The sequence below is a fragment of the Uranotaenia lowii genome, chromosome 1 (genome assembly GCF_029784155.1).
Source record: "Uranotaenia lowii strain MFRU-FL chromosome 1, ASM2978415v1, whole genome shotgun sequence".
Lineage (NCBI taxonomy): Eukaryota > Metazoa > Arthropoda > Insecta > Diptera > Culicidae > Uranotaenia > Uranotaenia lowii.
The window spans coordinates 92,105,569-92,133,250 of NC_073691.1; the positions used below are offsets into that span (position 1 = coordinate 92,105,569).

General features: G+C 35.8%; 1 protein-coding gene across 1 annotated transcript in view; it reads left to right on the forward strand.

Moving 5' to 3' along the window:
* Positions 1–27,579, forward strand: part of LOC129738891 (uncharacterized) — a 122,426-nt gene extending 94,847 nt beyond the window's left edge. Inside the window, exons 4-8 of the mRNA XM_055730208.1 lie at positions 10,512–10,815; positions 25,120–25,579; positions 25,634–26,021; positions 26,091–26,270; positions 26,330–27,579. Coding sequence (XP_055586183.1) covers positions 10,512–10,815; positions 25,120–25,579; positions 25,634–26,021; positions 26,091–26,270; positions 26,330–27,515 — 2,518 coding nt within the window. The 3' untranslated portion in view covers positions 27,516–27,579. The remainder of the gene's footprint in view (positions 1–10,511; positions 10,816–25,119; positions 25,580–25,633; positions 26,022–26,090; positions 26,271–26,329) is intronic.
* Positions 27,580–27,682: the final 103 nt, after the last annotated feature.

The following is a 27,682-nucleotide window of genomic DNA, read 5'->3' on the forward strand; positions in this document are numbered from 1 at the left end:
ACGTTGAACAGCCGGAATTGCCGACAGACGAAACAGTCGAAGAACAGTGGCGTGGAATCAAGAATGCCTTTAGAACGACGAGCCATGGTACTCTCGGTAAAGTTTGTGGAAGAAGAAGTGAAAGGATGTTGGATGAAACTTGGAGGATGGTCGATGATCGGAGAATGGCGAAAGTTGGAATTGAGCAGGCATGTACCGGGTCAGCCAAAGCGGCCGCCCCCTTACGATAAACGGAGCTGGAAAAGGCAGTTAAACGAGCTTGTAGCTTGGTTCTCGTCATAAAACTTAGCGTTTGTTACAGATAGGCCCACAAATAAACTTATAGGTAACAGTCAATTTTGGATACTACATTTCAGCAAAAAAAAATTTTATTGGTACTACCAGTGCACACTAATTGCGTTTTTTTTTATTCCGGATTTGGCTCTGGATCCGTCCGAATAAAAAAACGACTTTCGGTTTTCGAGTTATTCCATATGTAGGTGTGCGTGAGAACAAGCGCAATGTTTACATGCTGCTGTCATTTTGTTCTCCCTTCTGGATTTCTTCACTAGGTTCTTCACATCCGGATTGCCTTTTTTCGTGTCCGGATTGCACTGGACAGCAGATAGTACGATTTTGCTTGGCTGAGAGGTTCAAAATCGCGGCAATAATCATTTTCCCGTTCATTATTTTAACTGTTTTGCTTTCAGCCACAAACAGCTGTTTAATGTTTTGACAACAACGTTGAGAATATTGGTGAACTTCTCGCAAAACTGACTTTCTTCTCAGGGCGACTCCGTCCGTTTTTCGAGCGAACCTAGGTTGCCTCTAGAGCAATAAATGAGCACGATGACAGCAGTTAGAGCGAACCTAGGTTGCCGCTGGTTTGCCTCTAGGTGAAAAAAAAATACGGTATAAGATTTATTCAACACAAAATTTGACAAAAGTCCGGCACGGCCTGGTTGCCCAGATTTCAGTTAAAAATGCCCGGATTTTGCCCGGATTTAATCACTTTATTTCCAATACAAACAAAAAACCAAATTGTATTGTTTTTTTTGCGTCTCAAACGAAATGTTTTGAACAAGTTTTATAAAAATAACCATGAGAAGCTTTTTGAAAGCGTGAAATACGATTTAAAAACTGCTGATGAAAATTTTTTTTTATGTTTTTTTTTCCTTGATTTGTGTTGAGCAATTCCTAGATTTGGACTAAATTTACCAGGATATTGCCTAGATTTTTGGTCGACATCTTGGAATAAAATTCCCGGATTTTGCCAGGTTTTTGGATGAAACTAGCTCGGATTTTAAGGCCCGGGTACGTGCTGAAAAAATTCTGGCAACCTTAGGTATATCCCTTAGGCTCTAAGGGCTTCAAAAGACATATTGTGATGCAAAATAAGTATCCCGAGTACCTTTTATCTCCGTGGTTCATCGCAATATTAGGGTAAAATTATAATTAGAGGCAGCTTGATAGTGGCAAAATGATTGAATTTTGTTGTCCATCTAAGCACCTACTATCAAGAGCCGTGGAGATTTCGCACCTTTCGCTGTGCGCTTGCTTGCATGTTATTTATGCGACGATTAACCTCGGTGACTTATGTAATGCACCAGCTTTCTCGCTAGAAACGTTCAAATTGGAGTAAAAAGTTCAGGAAATTATAAGCACTAAAGTGTGTCCAGTCCTTTTGCACAATTGCACTTACTGACGGAAACCAAATTGTTGGGTTGATAATTTATAGCGGAAAAAAAAATGCAATATGCTCTCGAAAACGACGTACTCTAATGGCATCTGGTCCTGGTCTAGCCGGTCTCTGAACTAGCAGGGTTAGTTAGCTTTGTCGTCGATATTATAACTTTAAGCGAACCGTCAGAGTTCGAAGAGCAAAAAAAAGTACCCGCGACTTTATGGCCTCATTGCACCGGGCGGGCTTGTAAAAACATATGAGGTAGGTACATAGCTAGCTTAAGTGATGCTGGAGATTTGCACTCTAAAGCGTACCTAAACCCGTCATAGGAAATTAGTCAACGCCCGGTGTTAAGGTGTCGAGGCAACACCACACACTTTCGGGAAAAAGTTTATTGAACTCGAAAAAGTAATAAAAAAATTTTTTTTTACTTTGAATCCTATATAAATGCTTCTGCATTAAAATTCTTTGTTAATAGGCCCAAAAAACGTATTTGTTCAAAATTTCAACTCAATCGGATAGAAGAAAAAATGTTGTGTTTCCTGAAAGAATCTTATATAATTAACGAATTGTAAAAAAAGACTTTTTCCTAGAGACAAACCAGCCAAAGGCTGAAAGTCTCTCTAATAAAGTAAAAAAAAACAAAATCGGACTTAAATTAGTGGTGCACCAAAGCTCTCAAAGTTTCGTTTTTAACCCGTAAAAAAAGGAAACTTGTCATTTCAGAATTTCGTTAGCCTACAACATTTTATTATTATCATACAAGACCCAACTTTAAACAAAAATTGCAAATATATAGTCAAAACTATAATCAATGAGGAAAATGACAAAATTGTCAAGTGATAAAAATGACCAGCTTGTAGCTGATGAATTATTTGCCTATTTTTTTTTAGTTATTTCTGTTATTTTTGACTTTTTTTATCAATTTGTTCATTTTTTCATTCAGAAGTTTTGGTTTGTCAAATTCTGCAAGGTTCGCAATACCGACGATAGGTGTCAAAATTAGACAAAAAATAATCGGATTTTTGTTAAAGTGTCATGTCAGTGCACAATGGTGTGAAACATCATTCTAGCTGTACTCTAATCCCAGGAATAAAGATTGTTCGATTTCTCAAGGAGTAAATTTTGGTATAAAATTTGTTGGTATAATTTATCGGCCTTATCGGTGAAAAGTGAGGTTCTTTTTAGTAAGAATATCTTAAGATTATGAAATTTTATAGACGGACAGAAAGTTAGAAGAAATGAAAGATAGTGAAAATGAGCGGGTAGAATTTTTTAGAAGCATTATCATCGCATACCAAATTTTTGTTCAGCACGGCCCAACTACTATGAAGTGGTAGATTTTTTGTTTATTTTGTTTATTATCTTGATATCATCTGACAAAGGTGGGTGTCTGAATGAATTAAACTTAAATCTAGGTTTACATAAATCGTTTGCTATTTAGTTTCTTAATTGTTCACTCATGCTTTGCTCAATCCGTTGAGCAAATTAAAAAATTAAATTCACATTAAAATCGAATAGGGTATAATAACGGAGGAAGCGTATTTTTTCGGAACGAAGGGGGTCGTTACTGCCATAGCGCGTACTTCGTGGTTCCAAAGAGAGCCAGTCTCGATTACAAAGGGTTCGTTCTGGAGCATAAATGTTACAACGGGAAAGTAGCCAACAGCAGTCAATTTCATTTCTCAAGATCTTTGCCACAAACAGTGATCGTCCAATGGAATTACGATCCGCCAGCGTAAGGAGTCCAAGCAGAGCACAACGTTGTGGATAAGGCGGTAGATTTAACGGGTTTTCCCAAGGTAGTTCACGGAGAGCATACCGCACAAATCGCCGTTGAATTGCTTCGAAACGCGCAACCCACAAAGCTTCAAACGGCCACCATGCCAGATTTGCAGATTCCATTATTGATCGAACCAGGCAGCAATACAAAGCTCGCAGGCAGACGGGATCGGTGAATTCTGTACTCAGGCGTATAATGAATCCCAGCATCCTGTTGGCCTTTTCGAGTACTACAGAGTAATGGGGCTTAAAAGTCATATGACGGTCCAATAAAACATCAAAATCCTTTATCTGATCCACACGTTGCAGTGACTCACCCAGTATGCTGTATTCATATATGAATAGATGTTTCCTCCGACCGAATGTAATAACACAACACTTAGCAACGCTTAAAACCAGTAAATTATCAGCACACCAGTTCACAACCATGTTCAGGAAGCCTTGTAACTCGTAACAATCAGCTAAACTGTTTATGACCAAAAATATTTTTAGGTCGTCCGCATACAGGAAAACTCCACAGCCAATTAGAAGCAAATTAATGTCATTACAGAACATTGTAAACAACAGAGGGCCCAAATTGCTGCCTTGTGGAACCCCGGACTTTAGAATAATATCAGGAGATTCTGCGGAACCAATTCTAACCGCTAAACGGCGATTCGTAAGATAACTTTTTATCCAAGCACATAGTCGTTCAGAACATCCCAAACGCTGCAGTTTTTTCAGGAGAATATCGTGATTCACTTAATCGAATGCAGCCGAAATATCAGTATAAATTGTATCAATTTGTTTTCCGCCATCCATTTCTGATATGCAATATGATGTAAAAACTGCCAAATTCGTGGTTACCGAACGTTTAGGGAAAAATCCGTGCTGATATTCAGAGATCCAGTTCTGACAAGCTGAGAAAATAACGTCGTTTACGATCCTCTCTAATACTTTCGAGCAGGTAGCTAGTGATGTGATACCACGGTAGTTAAGAATATTTTACTTATCACCTTTTTTATATATAGATACAGATAGAGTTCAGCCATTGTAGTGATTTTATGTCATTTTACTGTAACTTTTCTTCGATTCAAAGCCCAAATGAAAACACGTCCGATCTCGATAACAAATATCTTAAATCTGTTTTTTTTTCAGGGATTTTCATCCTATTGGATGATTCATCCCATATCTTAAATCTGGTTTTTATTTTCCAAGCTTACTATTACTTGACAATGCAAACTTATTGTTATCTCTTTTCCTCTTCAACTGTCCACATTCCTAAAGATACAAGCTATTTCCGTTCGATATCATATCTTATATTGCATCGTAATTCGAACCTCGCTCGTTTTTCCTTCGCATATTTTAGTTCTACATTATTTCCTAGTCTATTCCCTTCATACATATCGTGATTATTGTTGTAATTCGGATGACTATTTCCAATGCTCATCACAATTCGCGATGCCTAGTAAATCTTTAACGTTTCGTAGTTAGGAGAAAGCTTCCCAAAAGCATCCTAACTATTGGCTGACCCATTATGTATAATCACCATTTGAAATGAACAGTATAAGGCGTCATCCATAAATTACGTAACGCAAAAAATGCACTTTTTTGACCCCCTCCCCCCCCCCCCCCCGTATGTCACATATCGTAACGTTTCGACATACCCCCCTATGAAAATTACGTAACGCTGAAAATTACCCCCCCCCCCTACATTTTCTCGTGTTTTTAAATACTGATTTTTGAAGGCAAAAAAAGATTTTAACATACATTTTTTTGACGTTCTTCAAAACGGAATCAATATCTATCCAAATCGCTTCTTAGTACTTTTGATGACAACTCTCTGATAAAATAAATTAATTGCCTTATTACGAGTTGATCTGTGCTTGTTAACTGATGATCTACCTTGTTTACTTTATTTTGTTCAAGGTGCATTACTTGTTATGCGAAATATACTTCACTTAGCAATATTCGTCGGAATATTCAAAATTGCATTTTTAGAATCAATTGAGAAAAAAAAAATAAAATTTCCGTTTTAGGATTGGATTGAGTTCTTGGGAGTAAATGTAAGGTACACCGGGGTAAGTGTGGACGGGTTTTCGTATAATTCAACTTTAAAAAATCATTAAAAAATCAGCAGTGGAGCAATTTAGATAAATTGACGATCAATGTGATGCAGAACATGTTTTTTACAAAAGCTGAAGAGATGAGCTCGATAGAAGCAAAGCGAAAAAAGTTATCACGCAAATCGTTATGGACGGCTGGTGTCCTCACTTACCCCGCTTCATGGGGTAAGTGTGGACGGTAGATTTTCCCTTTGATTTCTCAGGAAATTTTCAAAAAAATTGTGTTTTCTTGGTTGAATACGTTACTTTATTGCTTGAACCGTCCAAAATTTTGAAAAAAGTTCATGATACTATAATTATAGTGTGTAATTTATGTTACAACACACGAGATCCGATTTCATCAAAAACACAGAACAAATAAGTACTTTACTCAAATTTTCATGATCCGAATGCTTAATATAGCTAAATAATACAACTCATAAAGGATGAAGGACAGAAAATTGAAAAAATGTGTAAACATCAAGTCTTTTTAAAGCCGTCCACACTTACCCCAGGTAGGGGTTGGAGACAAAATTTTAGTTTTTTGTGAATAAACTCTTTTTTCTTAATTTTTAACCGCCGTTTCTTTTCCTAACTGGTTGTTTGGAATGTAAGGATTGTTTCAATGTAGAGTTTTTCATCGAGAGCCAGCTAGTTTAGGAGAAATTTGCAATTGAAAAAGATGCACATCAACTCGACATCGTAGTTGAAAATAGAAAATTCCGAAAAAGTCGCTGTAAACAACCGTTATTGTCTGAATCGTATCTTTTTCACAGTTATTGGATAGATTACAAGTAAATTGAACATTCTGCATCAAAAGTTTGAAAAAATAGTGCACAGTATTGTTTTTATAGCCATCGTCCACACTTACCCCGCGTCCACACTTACCCCGGTGTACCTTATCTAATATTCGGGTTTTCAACGGTTATTTCACGGATATCCAATGCACATTTTATGGAGTCTATCTCAGAATCTTTAAAGAGGAAAGGTTACAAACCAGTTTCAATCTTGTTGAAGCTGACAAATTTTAAACTGATTTTGGTTTGCTTATTATTCTGCAAAAAATTGCATGACATCTAAAAAGCTGCAATTAAACCGAAATTTTTAAGGAAAAAATCGTTACGTAACGATGAGTGTACCTCCCCCCCTCCTCTATGTCACAATTCGTAACGCTCGAGCTTACTCCCTCCCCCCCCTAGGAGCGTTACGTAATTTATGGATGCCCCCTAAACATAATTTAGGAGCAATTTTTTTTTATTTTTATGTTCTCTATAGTCTTCTTTTACAGTGAATTAATAAAAAAAATAGTTGCCAGTCAATCGAAGACCAGTGAAGGAATTTTTAATCGAAGACTGCTTATTAGCTTCAGCAAAGCCTTTTGCAATGTTTTCCATAGAATCTGAATGTTTCACATGTTTTCTCAAATAAGATTTTGTATTGGCCTAAAAAGTTTCAATCGGTCTCGATCAAGGACAATTTGGCGGATTCATCTCATTCAGTACGAACTGGACATTATTGGATTTGTACCAAGCCATTCTGGCCTCGTGAATAGTGCCGAAAGGTATCCACGTTTTTGGCCATGTCCTGAACTGAGGCAGATTTCTTACTGGCGCAAGCACCGCATGACTTTCTGGTCCAAAGTTTTGTCCATCGGACTCAGTTTTCGCCCAGATTTTTTTTGTCCACGAAGCTGCTTTCATCTCCATATACTTTCTTCTTCTTCTTCTTTTACCAACATAACCAAAACATGTAAGCATCCTGGAAAATAAAAGACTTGCGTTCTTCATTTTTTTTCAACGTAATCTCTGTTCCATGTAAACATGCATTGCAGAGATTACTACGGCCAGGCCAACCATGTGGTTTTTTTCACGATGGAAATTTGACTTCAAACCATAACAGCCGGGTGTTTGCTGCCGTGAGTGGGTGCGTCCCACTAAAACCACCTTGGGCTTCGTGTGCCAGATGTGCCCCTTGGTTTCACTCTATGATACTACATCAAGGGGTAGGCTGTGCTCATGCACTTATACATCTCACCCTAATCCTTTTCCTCTTTCTCAATTTTGGTCTTTCTCCTTATCATCTTTCTTCTTTATCCTCTTTCTCTTTTTTCCTCCTTCTCCTTTTCCTCTATCGTCAACTTCAGACTGGTACGGCAGACTCCGAGACGTTTGCCGGTTAGGTAACGCTTTCAAAGTAACTCGCGTCCGTCACAGCATCCACTCCCGCAGAATTTCTAACCATCAAAGCATGGCCGATTGAGAAACTACCAAGCTAGAATCCCGTCACGACCACCCCGAATGGTATCTCCGCTTCCTTTTGCTGCTGGAAAGATCGTAGCTGAGTACGTGAGACCTTTTAAGTCCCACCACACGTATGAGTCCAGATTAGGGTTATACCGCGCCCTAAGATCGCGTTGCTTTTTAATTGTAGTGTCATACGAGGCCCAAGACCTTCCATTAGCTTGTCAAATTTGGTTGACTATCTCGCTCTCTCCGTTCATCATCTTTCCTGATTCTTATTAGATTGCGCTACATTTCACTCACAATGTTTTCAGCGTTCAAATTTTGTAGTTGTTGACGCCTTGAAATGAACCTGGGGCAGACAAAGATAGCATGTTCTGCCGATTTCTCCGTATCTACGAAGGTATTGCTTAAAGCACCCATGACCCGAAAGGAACTGCGTCAGGTAGAAGTTGACCTCCCCATACTTCCGATGTTCCCAGTCTGAAAGTCGCGGGATTAGTCTATGCGTCCATATTGCGTTGTTCGATGCGGCCCATTGCTCCTGCCACTTGAGCATTGACGCTGCTCGTTAAATTTTACGCACTCCTCTAACAGCTCTTGCTTTGTAACACTCCATATCCTCCACCAGAGTTAGGTCGATGAGAGCCATGCCCGCGATGACAAAAGCTGCATCTGCTGATATGGTCCTGTAAATTGGAAACTCGTATGGCCATCAGCCGATGTATGCTCCGTAATTTGGATCTGTTGCGCTCTACCTCTAACGCAGACCTCCAGGCCGCTCCTCCGTACCGCAAGAGATACCGGAACAAGGGAAGGAATAAAGCGTGTAGTTCCCTGCCAAACGCTTCATATAGGTTTTATAAAAAAATGCAATGTAAAAGTATAATAAATCTGTAAAAAGGTTGGATCTCACCAAAAATGTTTCCATCGAGAGGAAACATAATTTCACTGATCCAGATCCGCGCGTCTTAGTTTGCCGGAGCAGGCCTGATGCGCTTTTGGTACTGGGAACTTATTAACGTTATTTGACACCGAAACTTCTGAAATCTCTTCTCACATCCTTCCGCAGTGTGAAATATTCACGAAATTTTCCCAGTAGCTACTTCACAATAATGTTCATTTTCATAGCTATCATCTGGAGTCGATGTTTTAAATCTTTTTTTTTCTAATTTCTTACTTCTGGGAAAACTATTTTTGCGGGGCGAAAATTTTAACGTCCTTCTGAGGCTCTCAGAACTTCAATTCAGCTTTTTTTTTAAACTTTTTCCACTTTCACAAAAAATTGTAAAATTTGTGGAGCAACTGTCACGCACGTCCCTCCCAACCTACTTTGATCACCAGCTGTTTTTATCTCCATACTTCTGAATTTAATTTCAGACCGTTCCAATGCTTAAGTCTTCCATTTTCGCCTTTTTGACTCAGCGAAATGTAGGGGATAATAGACCATTTATGCGCGATTTTTTGCGCTTTTCCGGGAAAATGCTTCTTATTTTCACGAAAATTATGAAAAGCGGAGCTCACAATACACAGAGTTTTAAGTTACACTGTAAACAACAACACCCGGCAGAAATCAGCTATTTAAACGTTATTCGGAATGAGTAGGGTTGTATCAAAATCCTGCTCAGACGTAATAGGACACCCTGTTTTCCACCGAAAATTCGATCAACTGATATTTTGTTGAATTTATTATGCGTTCACTTTAGAACTTGAACATAGAGCCAGAGAACAGTGCTGAGAATTTTTTGATCCATATGCTTTCGGGGATTTAGACATCGCTTCTCTTACATGCAGGTTCACTAATTATTACTAACCTCAATGCATCCAATGCGAACACTTTAAAGAAAATTTCGAATAATGTTCCTAATATATCACAACAAAAACAAAGAAAATTTTATAATTCTTCATAAACGCAGAAAAAACACGTAGACAGTCAAAAAGTCAACGCCTCCTTCAGTCACACCTTGAAGACAGTTCCAGACAAATCGGCACAAAAAATGGCAAAAGGAAAGCTTCGATTTTTCACGGGCATGGGCCTACCAGATTTTAGAGTTTAAAACAAAATAAAAAGAATTTTTGTAACATTCTATTTTTGAAACAATTATTGTCATTATTATCCGATTACAATTGTCTCGAGAGACAACATTTCCTGGATGAACATTGGGTAGGGATGAATCATCCCAGAGGATGAAAATCCCGTACAAAAAAAAAAATTAATGAACAGGCGGGAAAACAACATCATATTTTGATTTTCTTCCACCACACAACGTTTGCGCAGGCGTGAGAAATTTAACCTGCTTTCCCTTTCAATGGCCACATTTGTTGAACTGGTTTGTTGAGCTGCTGCTGTCTTTCACACCTTCGCGCCAGAGGTGCTAAATAGGAAATGATACACCACACTCCACTGCATGCTGTAGGTACCTACCTTCAATTACATCATCCCAATAATAAGCGTTCCACTTCCTCGAAGTCGATGATACGCAAGAAGTAGATCAGACCGGCCATAACTTGAACTTGTTTCTTTACATCAGCAACTAACTCGGGCAGTGGGAGCATTTAGTAACTCGTAACCTGATTATCACCCCGGGAGATTTTGTAATCGACGCGACCCATGACGAATTTCTTCTCGATTAGCCACTATGGAGTGGAGCTAACAAGCTCTTCACCTAATCTTGAGATGATGAATCATGTGCGGTAGTTTGATACAGGTATTAATTTTGTTTTTTTTTTGCTATCTTTCAGGAGCGAGAAACCGTACATTGAATTCTACTACGATGAAATTGCCAAGACGAGTGGTGACAACGGAACGACGGCTGCCCCATCCCCACCTCTGTCGGTTGGGAAGAGATCTGCGGCCCAGACGACTGCCCCCGGATCGACCGCGGCCAACAAAACCGTTCCCGTGAAGCACAGCTACGCCCCGGAGAAGATATACGAAAAGTTCGGCAACCTAGAGAACACTACGGCCCGGGCCATTATCCATGGATTCGGATCAGGATGCTTACACGTTTGGGTTTACGAGATGCGGACGGCGCTGATGGCTGTGGTAAGTTTGCTGAAGACCTAGGTTTAAGGAAGTAAATTTGGAGTTTACGTGTACCTACTATTTGACGGGTTCCATTTTGTCCTCTTGAGACCTAAATTGTAAAAATGGCAGCAAGCTGGAAGTTTCAGCTAGGACCTAAATACATGATTTTTCTTCCTTTATATAAAGGGTAACGAACCTATTTTGTACTGCTTTGAGGAGTGACGATGCTACTTCTTTAAATAAAAAAGTATATCAGGTTAACTCGTTTTTTATGTATTTCCTTAACTTCTCGAATAGTTCTCGAACTACAACCACCTGTTTATTTTGTCTTCAACCATGCTGTAAAACTGAAATTGTCAATAGGCAGAGAGTACAAACTGAAGGGTTCCTTCTTTTATATCGTGTGTTTCAAGTAGGGTCAAGCGTTATGAACAAGGGGTGATTCCGAACAAGTGCCATACGCGCTGCTGTGGAGGAAGAATGAACAGAACAAGTTCCAAAAGTGGTAGTTTAACATCCGATCAGGCGCGGTCCTATGGGGGGGATGATCGGGGTGATCACCCACCCCCCCCCCCCTCCCAAGCGGCAAAAATCCGTTACAAAATACTCGCAAACGCTGCAATTTCTATAAAAACTTCGAACTTTTCCTAGTGGGTGTTCTTTCGAATTTTCAAAATTTTCCACTCCGTGGAGGTGATTGTTAAATAAAAGAATTTATTAATTTCTTAAATTCTTAAAATTAGAAAAAATTGGGTCCGCCAAACTAAAACAGCTGTAACTTGCAATTCCCTAGACCGATTTTCACCAAATTACTTTTGTTAAGGCACTTACAGTGTTTAATTTAATTTGCTGACCATATATGTTTCTTTTATACATTTTTATACATTTATATCTATTCACTTTTCTAAAAATATCAAAAATTCTACTTTAAAATTAGAGGTGATGAACAAAATCTAATAAAAGTAGAGTTCAAGAAAAAACCTCCAAATACAGTTTTTAAAACATAATCTCCAAAAACATGCCTATGTATTAAATTTTCCCAGATGAGATTAAACCATTGATAATAATATCCCGTCATCACTGGACTGTTTTCTCGGGAGCAAGGTAATCGCTCAAGATATTTTTTCTTATTTTTGACCAACACGGCTGGAGTTCCAAATTCACATCAGTTATATCGTCGATACTGCAGCTCATCAACACAATAATAATTAAAATTTTAAGTAAAAATCCAGCTTAATGTTGAAGTTACAAATCTACCCTGAATCTGAAAAATCCGTTATTTCAATTGTAATTGATTAAGACTTTTCATTGTAAAATAGTAAAAGCTTTATGAAATGAACCCTTTCTTATTTTTTTTTTAATTTTAAATTGTAAAATAAGCTTGAAAATATTGAGTACATGATAATATACATATTGAGAGTACGAAGCAAAAATACGATTTTTCACTTTTTTACAAAATCATTCGTTTCAAATTTGTAACTATTTCTTTCAATTCAGTTCCAATAAATTTTAAAATCTATGAGAGCTTGAAATTTAAGAGAAAATAAATAAAATTAAAGTACCGAAATCTGCATACCCAAGAATTTAATTTTAAAGATTTTGTTTTAAAATTAAATTTATATTTAGAAATTGAAGAATCGAAACAAGAGTTTATATTAAGGTTGCCAGAATTTTTTCAGTACCTACCTATCCGGGCAATTTTTTATAAAAACCTTGCTCAAAAATCTCGTTTTGGAGGCATAAATTATCAATTTTTACAACTTTATTTGTTTTTTTTTTTTTTTTTTGCCAAATAAAGTGAATAAATCCGGGCATTTTCCAATGAAATCCGGGCATCCGGGCCGGGCCGGACTGTTCCCAAATTTTGTATGAAATATCTGGGCAAACCCGGATAAAACCGGGCAATCTGCCAACCTTAGTTTATATTAATTCGTTTTTTCGAATCACGATTCAGCAATATATTTCAGAAAAATAATAAAATATTCAGTTTTAAATTCATAGCAATTGGTTACACTTTCTCAAATAAATGTTTGAATTTTCAAATGTATTGTTGCTAAACGAGAATCACTAAAATTTTGGTGAGAATTTTGCGGTGATGTATAGATAGTCAAGAAAAATATTGTAGATAACTTGAGAATTTTTTCACATTTTATTGTATAAAAATGTGTGTATTTTTTCATTTGTAAAAGTACATTTATATCGCAAGATTCTTTAAAGAGTTTTTAAATTGAAAATTTTCAAACTGCTCAATATACAAATTACGAAAATGATTTTTTTTATCAACAATTGTTCGCAGTAAATATTATATTTGTTTTATAAAGGGATGTATAAGTTGTTTAAAAGGATATCAAAATATGGATGTAGAGAAAGTTTGTTAAACTTCTCTAATTTCAATTTTTTTGTTAAATACAAACCTTTTTTAAATACAAATAACAAATTTAGTTCAATGAAATTTGAAGGGAAGAGGAGAAACAGTGGGCATCATGGTCGTTTAATATTGTTTTTTTTTAAGAAGTGTATCTTATCAAGTTCATCCATTACTTTGATGATTAATCATTTAGATAAAAAAAATTGTTTGAATCATAACAAATTTAATACTGAAATGATTTTTTTTAAGAACCCAATTTCAGCATCTATTTTTTATCTAAATGTTCAACTCCACATTCAAAAGGGTATTTATCAATTCACAAGGCCACAGAATTAACTTTTTTTTTTAGATGAAAAGAATTTATGAGCTAATTTTAATTTTTGTTGGTGCCCGAATTATTTTCAAATAGGTTATAAATTATTTAGTAAATTCTGCACTTTTCTGATAAAAGTTTTAAACATAACAATTAAAATTCGAACTATGGGTTGATACCACATCTCCACAAGAACGCAAGTAATTTTGACTTCTGTGAAAAAAATTTGAAGTTTCTGTTTATTTACTGTTCCCAATTATGTGAAATAATAGACTTTCAACGAATGTTTAAACAAGTAATGACTACCTTGAATTTAAGATATTTCTCAAAGCAGAAACCAAATCGTTTTTCAGACTTAAGCAAATTTTTAAATGGGATAAAATCTTTGTTTTTAAAAACTTTCTTTAGTAATGTCAGAAATACTTGTCTTTCCGAATTATTAAAAACTGTAGGTTATTCAGAATCAGTCTTTTTCCATGTTACCTTGTAAGTTCATCAGTTTTCAACGATTGACTTCACTCAAAACTGATTCATTTAAAAATTTATAAGCTCCATATTACGAGAGGTGATAAACAAATCTAGTTGAAGATTCGAGTTCTGCGCACCAAAATATACTAAATCAACCATAAAAACACTAGACACCAAAATGCTATCTCTTGAATTATTTTGGTAAGATGTTTTTATTAGAAACAATTTTTTTCCAAATGTTGAAAACTGATCTTTTTATCTTCATATTATATTTTAGTTTATGAAGAGTTTAATCACCATGATTTTGTTCGTTAATTTCATTTATTGACATCAGTGAAAATTAAAAGAACATAACTAAGAACATTTCAACATTATGAAAATTCTTGGCAAATAGAAGTTAGAAGAAATGTATGGATATTGAAAATGAAAGATTGGAATTTTATAAGCAGCATTTAAATCACATGTCATCAATTCTTTCCTCATGGAGCAAAAAAAATAAACAATCAAATTAATATGGTTAATAATTAACATTATTATCAATTATTCTGACCTGATCTGATTTTTTGTAGGAATTCAAGTTTAATTTCTTATCAAATCTGGTGTTATATTTGATGTATTTTTTCTTCTGGCTCAAATTCTGGCTTTATTCCAAATTTTAATTCACATTCCGTTTCTGATGTTTTGAAAATACTTGATTTTTTTTAAATACAGATTAAGAACCAACATTTCGAATAATTCATTAATGACTAACCAGAAATAAAATTGATTTGAAATCTTTATTCTGATTTATTTTGATTCGTTTCAGAAATTTTTTTTTCAATTTTGTGTGATGATTATTGTCCTCTTTTTTGGTATTGTTATTATTTCAAACAAAATTTGAAATTCGAAACCCCCCACCCGTGGACGTGTCCTTCGCATGGGTCTGTTGTGCAGCAAATATTTAAGTCTCATTTGAAACTGCACACTCCCCCTCTCTCCCACTCGCTCTCTCCAAATGAACTTTTTTTTCGCCCTATATTTACGTTATTGAGTGATTTTTGAAAATTTGGAAAATCACCCTACCCCCCTCCCCCCCAAGAGCCAGATCTAGGACCACCCCTGCATCCGATTGATAGCTGTTTCCGATCTGTTTTCAAATCCTAATGATATCATTTCAGATGTTTTATAAAGCCATTACCCCGTTAAACGAAAATCGTTTTTGGTAGTACCGTGAAAGCACAACAAAAACTTTTATGTTCGCATTTTCTGATACCTACGCTAAATATCTTTCACTTGCCTTACTAGAAATAAATTTATTCTGCTCAAAAGGTCTGGAAAAAACAAACATCGTTTTTGCCGGATGCCATTTTGTCTGTTGTCCTTAGCAAGTGAGCTAAGCGGGTTCCTTTTTGTAGTTCAGTTTTTTTGTGTTGAATTCGAGCACCTTGGCAACAATTTTCGAACGTAAGTTTGGCCGGAACAAATTTTCTTTTCTCACTCGGGGTTTGATGAACGCAAGGGGGGGGGGGGATAATAAAAAATAATGCTAAAAACAAATAAATTGGAATATATTGAATGATAGCTTGCTCAAAATACATAAATCAAGAAATTTTTTATCGAAAAAATCAATAAAATCAAGCATACAAAAGGTGATAAAACTCCAATCTCCCACAATTTGTTTTTTGCTCTTGTTAAATATCTTTCGGATATTTCATAAATTTTCCGAAATTTCCATAAAAAACTTCAAACTTTAATTATTTCCCCCTTTGGGTTTTTTGGAAATTTCGAAGGAGTGGTGACGAAAGAAGAAATTGATATTTGTTCCGGCCTTATTTGTGGTTGTATGATGAATCAATTGTGAAAAAAGTGAACAGTTTGAAGGTTCTGTTGCGGAAAAAATGACAATTTTGTTGTGCACGGTCATTGGTAGACTTGAATTTTGAATGTTTCTATCACCGCGCACGAAAAGTCTTCTAGTATTTATCAGCAGTTAAACGTGGGAAGTTCACAAAGTTTGCATAAGATTCACAGGCAAGCTTTCCAATCAATGTTTTCCATCATATAACCGGCTGAAAAAGCACAATTTTTAAAAACAATATCAGAAGAAACGATCATCTAATGTGTTGGAAATTTGAGGTTAGATAGCAATTCGGATTTGTTTAGTTTAAGTTGGTCAGTTTCCTCGTGGATTTTCTGACAGCTTGCCGAATTTGTGGTGATTTATCGAAATCGCGACCGAAAACATTGTTCCAATATATCCTCCGGCAAAATAATACTTTGTAAAAATGGCGTCTCATACTCATTTTGCACCACACTAGTTCCACAACACAATGGAGACAAATCGGTGTTTGATGTGTGAATCTTGAAAATCCTTACCTGAGAATATTCGCAATGAGCCTGAAGGCCATGTAAACAACATTTTGAACTGTTTGGATACCTTATTCATTGTTTAAACCAAATTATAAAGTGCGCGGCCATTGGTACACTTGTGAGTGGCGATTGGAACAGGCAACATAAGCGTGCGCGGCCATTGGTACGCCAACACTTTTTACAAATTCGCTTTTTTGTGACGTTACAATGGAAAATCTCTCGCATTCAAATTTTTCCCTTAAACAACGTAAGTTTTACTACGTGCCAGTGCCTTTCTTTTCAGAATCGCACAAAAAACGATTTTTTACGGCACAGAGAACATTCATCATAGCCTCAATGCGCGGACACGGCCACGGCCACGGTATTCAATGTTTTGAATATCTGATCATAGGTAATCCAGCTGGAATGTTGTTATCAACTGTTTTACATCTAGTTTATGATGCTTTGTCTGAATTTTGAATAATTGTATTCGCACTGATTCACAGACGAGTGTGTTCATATTTAGCCAACAGTTTTCGTCCTATGGGGTAATTATGAACACATGTTCTTATTTATTTCCTTACATTTCTTTGACTTTTTGATGGTCAAATATTTTACTCATCAACATAGGGTGCCATTCACTGATTATCCAAACATTTCCAGACCCCTTTCTTCCTCCTCCCCTTGTAAGAAATTTCTTACAAATCTATCTCTCTTCCTTCTGTAAGATCCTAACACATTAAGGACCGTGAAGAAATCTTAGCCGGGAATATATCAACACTCGGCGTTCTTTATCCCAGAATCCACTGGACCAAATTTAATAAATTTCATAATTAAATAAAGTCCGCAATGTGATAAGTTTTGAATATTTGCGAGATTGATTTTGTTGAGATTCGGATTTTGAAAAAAGCTATGCCAGTTCTTTTCAGTCCTGGAAAAAATGTTTTGAACACAATTTTATCAAAACTGAAAATAAAATTTCAAGAGTATAAAAAGTGAATAAAACAGAAATTTAAAAAAAAACTCAATTCGTCACCAGATTTATTCATTACCGCGTGAAATTTTCCATTACTATGAACCTTAAATCCCTATGGTCAACAGTAAAATATATGAAAAACTATGACAAATTAAATAGGTGAATAAGTCCACAAATTAAGAATCAGATAGATCAATTTTCCTGTATGTTTGGACAACGTGCTGCTATTCAGAACATTCGATTTACAGCAAATTATAATGGTTTTTGTGTAACATTCGTTTAACAAAGATCCAAAATCTATTTTCTTGCAGACTAATTTTTATATTTAGATACTTTTTTCAATCTAAATTTGTTCGAATACATTTTTTTAAAATTTTGTACAAAATGAATATCTTTTAGTTGAAGATTTTCTCTTTCAGTTTGATGAGGAAAACTTCTGCAGTACTCATTTTTATTTTTGAGAGAATAGAGCTAATAATGTGAAATTTCGTACGGGTGATAAAAAAAACCTGCGTTTTCAACACTTAATAAATATTTGTAACAAAACCAGATTTCATGTTTCGGGATAATTCTGATCACTATGGTTTCAACGAAGCTCAACATTTTCAACATTATTGTTTTGATGCCAATTTAGCACAGAAGGCTTAAAACATCAATAACTGTTTTTGCTTGGACTCAATTGAATTTTTCAACGTTTTCTTTCAAAAACAAATAAATATACCGTAAACCGGCGGAAAGTTTATCAACATGAAATTTTTGCAGACAATCATCATTAACTAAGTAAAAAGTTAAAATATCTGAAAAGTGTTTACTATGTTTGATAGCCTATAAATTGAGTTACAAATAAGCTAAATTTGATTTTTATTAGAAGATTTTTGGTATAACTTAAAATGTAATTTAAAAATCTTAAAATATCAGGTTTTTCAAAGGCTCACAAACAAACATCTCTACTGATCAAATTTAAGCATTTAGAAACTGAAACTGAAAACTGAAATTTCAACTTATTTCTATGTTTAGGTTTAGTTTAAGTGTTATTTTTATGGTCATTTGGTGAAAATTTTTGGGTATCAAAAATCACTAATCACTAAGCCAGAACTTATGACTGAGTCCCAAAGAATAATAAAAGTTAGTTACTATTCTTCTTGTCTTTGTTCATTTTTTTTTGTTTCGATTATAGTCGTTTTAACATCTTTATGTCATTCGCGACTTATATCAACGATGGAGTTGGCGGACAAGTCATTGAAAAACTTATCCGGTACAACTGTGATCGATGTTTACTCTTGGGCTCGAACTCACGGACATCGGCTCAGAAAGCAACTGACTTGCCAACCGAGCTATATCTCAAGCCCCATTTTGTCTTTGTTCATGCTTTTTATCATTTTAACATAAAAACATTAAAATGATGAAAAACATAAAATGGTTGGGCCTACCATGGAGCAAAGAACGCAGAGACATCTGGAACACAGGAACAGAAGAAACGTGGACCACCAGTATCATACGTTTCGAAGGACCATTATCGTTGGAAGCATGCTGAGAAAAATGCTCCTTGATGGAAAAACCACGCGTTATTTGAAGTAACTCCACAAATCACAGTGGTCCCTCTTCAGTGGCTAGAAATAAACCATTGTGTACACAGAAATCACAAAACCTAAGAACAAATGCATTTTGTAGAAGTGATTTAATAAATATAATGATTTTAAAATTTTAAGATTTTTTATTTTCATTCTATTGTTTAAGATTTCGATGTACAATCATTTCTGGTCATCGACCAAGGATGAAGCGCCTTTACTAGCTCTTGAAAATAAAAAAGAGAATGGGACAATATTAAAAGAACATTAAACCCTTCGAGGTTTTTTACGAACTCGAAAGGTTTTTTTGAAAAATAACCCTTATAATAGAAATAAATAAACTATAATAATAATCTCCAAATTCAAAACTTTACAATGGTTCAATTGTGTCCTGGTCACAAAAGCTAAAAATTGACCTTCTTGGAAGAATGTTTCACACAAACAAACAATCGGTAAAAATGAAACATATAATATAACACACTCAACCATGAATGAACGAAATTCTGGAAATTGCTGTGCCAGAAATTCAGGAATCGATTCCCTGCAGTCGATAATATTCAAATGAAGCCTAAATCTGGAGAATTAAGGGTGGAAACACTCAGAATCTAACCCTTATTTAACTTCATGTAAGTAAAGTAAACATCATGGAACGAACTCACCAAATAAAACTTAAACATCTGGTCTGTGTTAATTGATGGTGAATTCCTTTTTCCAGTCTGCTCTCAATGATTTCCAGTTCTGCACGTGCAGCGCTTTAGCGGAACGTGGCTCCAAATATTTATCCTGCCACTCTTGACGATCCCACTCAACTATTAAAGATTCACCCGTAAAATCTAAAACTTAGTTCAGTTTTATACCATTTTAAGCACTTTAAGCATTTCAAGGCACTGATTGAAAACTCACAACACTACTTATCCAATTTATTATAATATTTTCATATTCCCTGTCACAGTTGTTGTTTGGAATATTCACAAATAATATTGACAATATTGCAGAGATGAGCGACACATTGAACACTAGAAAATCATATAGGTACGGTATTTTCTTCAGGGACACCCATAATCAAAACACGTGGAAAATCAATTCGAAGAGCAAAGTCGACGACACAAAAAAAACAAACCGTCCTTTTTCGATCACCGTTGGATTTTCCATTTTCATCCAGTGGATCCACCCCAAGATTTGACTTGTCCACTTTAAGGCATCTTCTATCAACACTCCCAGTGCTGTATTTTGTTAATTCTCAAAATAATTTCACCAGAGACACTCAATTTTCTAAAAATTTCGACAGACGAGATAAAAAACACGTGCACTGCGGTCAAGCCAAGGCCTACTCCCTCATTTGGTAAAAATTTTTGGGTATTGAAAAAAACGGTTATTTTCCATGAGAAAGCCTGTATAGTAAAAAACCTAGGGACCCAAAAAGAGGCCAAAAAAGAATTGAGAAATGTTTATGATTTTGAAGCCCCTTGATGTATGCAGCAACATTATCCAGCTTTTGATTTTAAATGTTTTTGAAAAAAAAAACGTTGAAAAAATCAGTTTAGTCCTAACAAAAACTTCTTTTATTAATATTTATGCCTTCTGTGCTAATTGGCATCAAAACAATAATTTTGAAGATGTTGAGGCACGTGAAATAATAGTGATCAAAGTTACCCCGAAACATGAAATCTGGTTTTGTAACAAACATTTAATTATAACCACCAATGTCGTTTGAATTTACTGCAATCAATGATTATGTTTTATACTCCTCACCTCAGTAAGTGTTTTAAAATTTTTAGGTATTACGAAAAAGCAACCCCTTCCAAAATATTCACAGATGAATAAAAAAAGGATCAAAGTTCCCCCAGTTTACGATACTCAAAAAAAGACAATGTTGCTGCATACATTTAGAGGCAAAAATTATGAACATTTCTCAATATTTTTTGGTCTCAAAAACAAATGAAATATACCTTCATGCAATTCTAGGTCCTCCCACTGTTCCTAAGTTCTTTTTTTTATTCAAACTTAACCATTTGGTAGGGTTTTTAGCCATTTGTTCTATACAGGCTTTCTAATAGAAAATGTCTTTTTTTTAAATATCCAAAAATTATCATAAAATGACCTTTAAAATAACTCTAAAACTATATGTACCTATATAAAGGAAAAAAGTTAAACTTTCATATAAAATAACCCATTTGTTTCTAAATGCTATCATTTTATCAGTCTTCGAAAAAACAGATATTTTAAAACTTTGAAACTACATTAAATCTCCAACTACAAACCAAATTTAGCCTTTTTTTAAACTCAATTGAAAGGCTTTAAAACGTAGAAAACACTTTTCAGATATTTAAAATTCAGACTTAGGTAATGATGATTATCTGCAAAAAAAATCATGTTGATTTAAGTTACCCCGGTGATCAAAGTTCCCCAGTTTACGGTACGGAATAAGGGGAAAAGCAAATAGAATTCGAAGTTATTTGAATTTAAAGGAAACAATTTGTTGTGAATGAAGAAATAGCCAGCGAATTCTAAAATATTAGTAGGGTAAGGACACCATATATTGAACACTATCTTTGGGATTCAACGCATTTGTGGCCAATAAATAATAACGATAGGTTTTTCGGATAAAATGTTTACAGTGTAGCTTAAGCTTGTTTCTCAGCTTCGAATCGATATTTTTTTTTCACGGAAATATGTTTTGAAATTATTATTTAAGCCTTTTTATTCAAAAGTACTATTGTCCCAATGATTGAACACAATGATTCTAATTTTGAACTGGCAATGTTCTAATTATTGAACACGTATCCATTGGAAATCATTGTATATATTCAGGGGTATTTTGCTTGATAATATGCTTTGCAGGGGCAATTTCGGTTGAGCTAGCAACCAAGAAACAGTTTGTTTATATTTCCAAACATCAACCGATGTATGTTCAATAACAGGTACATGCATTTCTTTACGAAACGAGTACTGAAAGATTGAACGTTCAATAATTGAAACATTGACGTTTTCTGTGATCCAATGATTGAACACTTTAATTCGCTTAATTTTAAGAAAACAGGGATAATAAAGGCTGCCACTTTTCTAGAAATCATCTAAAAATACTTAGTTGAAACATGGTCTCCAATTTTCATTCAATCATTTGAATCTAGACTGCTTTGGAAGTTCACAATCGAATAACTTGTTTTGCCGCCAAATGAAAACTTATAAGTTTCAGGTTGCTATGAAAGTCAGTAAACAAAACATTCAGACCGTTCCGCATAACAGTCAAATGAAAGATTTTTTTTTCGATTGAAAATCATCGCTTTCATTTTCATCCTTTGCTGAAAATCTTCAAATAAGTAGATTATTAGTCTAAAAATACAAATAAATAGAACGTTTTTTACAGATATCAAAATTGCCAAAAAATATTTTTTAAATATTAGAATTTTGTGTTGCTTTTAAATCGATTCCTCTTACCTCAATAAAAAATTAATATAAATATTAAATGAATTTAGAGCTCTTGGCTTAGTTCCCTTTTAAAATAGTTTATAATCACAAAAAAAAAACTAAATTGAACAAAAAATTTCATAAAAATAAAAATTTTCATTTTCGTTTGAAATTGAAGATCTCGATTTTCATTTGAAAATCATCAGGTGCACTTTGAAAATCATTAACGTCATCATCATTCGAAAAACCGAGGAATTTCAACTGAAATCATCGTAAGCATACTTACAGTAGCATGCTTTGGCCTTTCATTTGAAATATTTTTCTGTTGTGAATGTGAAAATTGGAGACGCTGAGTTGAAACACTCATATTATTATCTTAGACGTTTATTTGTCTTTAATGCAATTTTTCTCCCAATCAAAAAGGCTGTTTTCTTCATCCAGTCGAAAAACCCAGCCAAAATTTGAACACATATTCTAGTTTCGGGGATCGTGGCTTTAAGAGTCCGAAATTCCCGATAAAAATTTAAACAGAGGTAGAAAATGCTTCAACAGTGGCACAACAATTTTTAGTTCATTTTTCTACTGTATATTATTGTTTTAGTTGGTTAGTGTTTTACTAGTGTTCAATATCTGATACCTGTTCAATAACTAGTGCTTCTACCCTATAGGGGTTCCACAGGGCAGTAACTTAGGTCCTTTACTTTTCCTTATTTACATTAATGACATTTGTAATCTTCCTCTTCTTAGTACAGCACGGCTTTTTACGGATGATACTGCTTTATTCTACACGGAAAAGTTTCCAAATACAATAGGTAATCGAAAACCCTAGCACATGATTTGAAATTGCTATCTACATTTTTCGATAGCAATCCCAAGCAACCAAAAGTCTCGTTAAAAAGGTCGCACACAGCTTAATCGGCGTAATCAATGTGCTGAAGTTCGTTTTATTCAGCCCAAAATTTAAGTTCTTATTGAAACTTTGAAGTTCCATTACAGATTTGAACGGCCTTCTGTTCAGCTCACAAGTAATCGTTTAGATTTAGATTTAAATTTTCGTTTATTCATGTAACATAAGACTAATCTTTTTAGTCTTATGTTACATGAATAAACGAAAATTTATCGTTTAATCAGCAAAAAACAAATAAATCTCTTCTCTCCTCTCTTACTTCGGTCAACACCAGCCCTATTTTGATACTCTGTTGCCCTCCAGCGGTGCTGCTGGTTTCTCGGCATCCATCTTTATTCCTGCCATCACCTCAATTCATCTCACTCAATTGCTTTGTTTTTAACTATGTTCGATACAGGCCGACACGCACACCAGTTCTGCTACACATTTATTTTATTTGCCTACTCGAGTAATCAAACAACCTAATGAAAAAAAATAGTCCTGATACCAGATTTGAACCGCAACCCTAAAAACGCTGCCATGAGGTCAAGCCTAAATGTTGCTTTACCTGAAGCTAAAATTTGAAGTGGTAATAAGCTTTTCTAGAATACCTGCAAGGGCAGAAAGCAGTGAAGACGTATGTTAACTATTACTCAGCAAAAACATTACGAAACGGCATATAAATCAAACATCCGTTAACATAATATCGGTTTTAAAAAAAATTGAATTCCATATTTATAACTTTTAAGCATAAATTTATATAAATTCTTAAATTAATCTAGATTTTTAATTCATGAATTACTTCAACTGACTTCAATGTGTGATGAATTCGCGATGAGTAAATACAGTTGGACGAAATTTTTTCAAGTGAAAAAATTGACTCTTTTCACAAACAATTCATTGCGAGTTAGCTTTAAGTTGTTCTGAGTCGAAATTCCAAACTGAACAATTTAGTTCATAATAACTTCACTTGACCCTCCTACACAATGATTTTATAATAAAATTAGTCAAAATACCCAAACCAATTTTTCAAACTGGGCGAGCTTAATGCCGGTATTAACGATTTGAGCAATATTTCAGGTCAACTGGCAATCTTTTCATAAAATTGAATTAAAAGTGATAGAAACTGACAAAATCTTACGTCAAAGCTGAAATTTTCAATTCCATGTATCACAAATTCCCTTCCATCAAGCCTCGTTGCTATTTTGTGGTAAAATTCCGTGTGATATTTCTATCCAATCGGTATCAAACTCTTTCATTCTCACTTTATCATTATGATAAGAGCTTAGATTTAATGTTCCAATGATGAAAAGCATAATTAAAATGTTTTTAACTTGTTTACAGATTTTTAAATAGATTCCTTTAAGGGCATTTCAAAATGGTCTCTAATTCCATTATAATATCATTTATACCTTTGCAAAATTTGTCGTTTGTTGAGTTTTTTTTTTTCAAATTTTAAACAGAATTAGGAAGAAAACCCACAAATATGATTGATCTGAGATTCTATAAGCATGATTTTTTAAAAATAAATATATTACAACAAAATGTTGGAAAACCTTGTTGAAATTTTCTTTTTTTTTTGGTTTTACATTTCTTTAAAATTTATTCATGCCATGTGATCAAATCGTATTTGCCTCAAATGATATGATCCTGACATCCTTCAAACGGATGTAGACGGATTCAGCAACACTTTCCTTACGGATTTTATTTTAAAAAGGTTGTTTTTGTTTTTTTTTCATTGATTTTAAGTAACATTACAATTAAACACTGTAGCTGAATATTGTCTGAAAATCATAATTGAGCTACGTTACAAGGTTTCCAAAACTATAAATTGAGAAACAAGAGAGATACAGCAGTTTGCATCTTGAACTTCCCGGGTAAAAAGATAACATTGTTAAAAGTTTTTTTTTATCTAAGAAGTTTGAACTCATACACAAATTAAATACGTTTATTCTACTGTTTTTTTTTTCGCAAAGAAGAATTCACTAATGAGTTTTCTGCTTACAGGAAGACTGCATGGTCATATGTGTAGATTGGGAAAACGGTGCAACTCTACCGAACTATGTCCGGGCAGCGGCCAACACTCGTTTGGTGGGACGACAGCTGGCGTATCTGCTGAAGGGTCTTGAGACACACAACAAGCTCAACATGTCCCACGTTCATCTGATTGGTTTTAGCTTGGGATCACACGTGGCCGGATTTTCCGGAATGGAACTGAAAGGGTTGAACCGTATCACGGGACTCGATCCAGCTGGGCCACTGTTCGAATCACAGCATCCACACGCACGGCTGGACGATTCAGATGCCGGTTTCGTGGATGTGATCCACTCGAATGGCGAGAATTTGATTCTAGGCGGACTGGGTTCGTGGCAACCCATGGGAACGGTTGATTTCTATCCCAATGGAGGGCGCGTGCAGCATGGATGCTCAAATCTGTTTGTCGGTGCCGTCACCGACATCATTTGGGGTAAAATTGAATAAGGTTTAAAATTATCAAATTTCAATTAATTTTCCGTTTTAGCACCACCTGCATCGGTTGAGGGTCGATCTTTATGCAACCATCGACGAGCGTACAAGTTCTTTATTGATTCCGTGGCGCCCAAGTGTCTGTTTCCGGCCTTCCCGTGTGACAACTATGATGAATTTTTGAAGGGTAGTTGTTTCTCCTGCAATCGGATGGAAAACGGTTCCGAGAAGTCGGTTTGTGGTAATATGGGTTATTACGCTGACCGTTCGATTGGACGCGGACAATTGTACCTGAAAACACGAGAGGAAGAACCATTTTGCGCTCACCAGTACAAGGTTCAAATTTTAAGTTCATCCAACGACGCACCCTTGAGGACTTTGGGCAGAATAGAGGTTGAGCTGGAGAGTGATGGTGGATTAACTGAAGTTTTCACCATAACAGAGTAAGATTTGCTCGAATTTATATGATGCATTGATGAAACAACTCTTTATTTCCATACGTAAAATTTTAGGAAAGATGATGCTGAAATGTTATCCGGGAAAATGCTGTCCCATATTTTGGTCCCCCATCCTGCCTTAGGATTCCCTAAAAATATATCACTGACGTATACCGCCTACAAAGGCTGGCTAACTAGAGGTCTGCCGTCGTGGAATATCCAGAAAATCATTCTTAGTGATGGCTTCGGAAAAATGTACGCTGTTCGATGTACTTTTAAATCCCATTATTAAACCAAGATTTTTCCTTTTTCAGTTTTTCGATCTGTAAGCAAATGCAGCTTGAAACCAACAAGCCAATTCATATGACTCTTTTGCCGGGTGAATGTGAAGAGGAGAAAGATTTCGCCAGTGGAAGTGGTGGCGATGATCAAGCGACTGATTCGCCCGAAGACAGTGATGAAAGTGACGATTACGACGATGCCTCCAAAGGTCAGAGCAATGAACGGAACGATGTGAATCCATACCCGCACGGTTTCCGCGGTAAAGCTCCAAACAGTCACGATAAGACACTTGATGAACAGCCCTGGCAGCCTATCGTCATAGATTTGCCGCGAAGCTATCGGAACACGGACTCCAACAGTTCGTACCCAGTCTACGTTAAGCCTTCTTCAACTACAATGGTACCCACGTCAACTCCACCAACAATCAGCGAACCAGTACTGAAACGAAAGTTACAAAACAAAAGCAATGACCGCGCGAGCGATAAACGTTCCATTGATCCAGCCCCGATCGGGAACGCTTCATCTTCGTCAGCTCCTCCCCCACCTCCACCCACGGCTGATAACAAATTCATCACGGTTCAACTATTCCCATACCGATTTGCCAACATCTTCGAAAAGGCAGAAAGGTACGCCAGACTGACCTTGTTGCCATTGCTGACGGAACAGTTTCCGCAGTTTTTCAAAGCCAAAACCGACGAAGACTTACCGCTGCAGCAAGCAGACATCGAATTCAACCAGACTGAACCGGTACCAACGGTGTACAAAACAAATAGGACCGAATCTAAAAAGATGGCACCGATTGCAACGAGGCGGGTCGACGACATGGACACTGCCGCGTCCGCCAGCATCAGTCAATCGTACAGTGAGCAGAGAAACTTTGGTGGCACCAAAGACAAAGTCGAAGTCCTACCACCGAACACCAACAAAGTGTTTATCAGTGAAGATGCGCTGTTCAAGATGCATCGGATTGAGGAACCGACAGCAGCTCCTGCGGACGTGCAACCCCAAACACCGGAGGAAGCCATCCGGATCGAACTGCCAACGTTTAGGCCTCCGAAGGCGATCATTCTGCCGCTGATGGACCAGAAGACGAGATTCATTCCCCTCAGCTACGAGGAGGACGCAAAAGTAGAGTCGAAACCGACGGAAGTGGCCACTAGTGAAACAAGCAACAGCAATGTGATGGGTGATATGAAACCAAACGATAGCAAAAGCTGAGAGTGGAGAGAGAATGAAAGATATGACAGTATTTAATAATGTGTAGTTAGCGTTAGGAACAATGATGAGATAATTATTGAAATTATACGTACTTGTTTAGTTTTTTTTTTTCTAAGTACGCAGTTTAATTGTCGAAAGAAACATTTCCATTTCACATAAAAATGAGA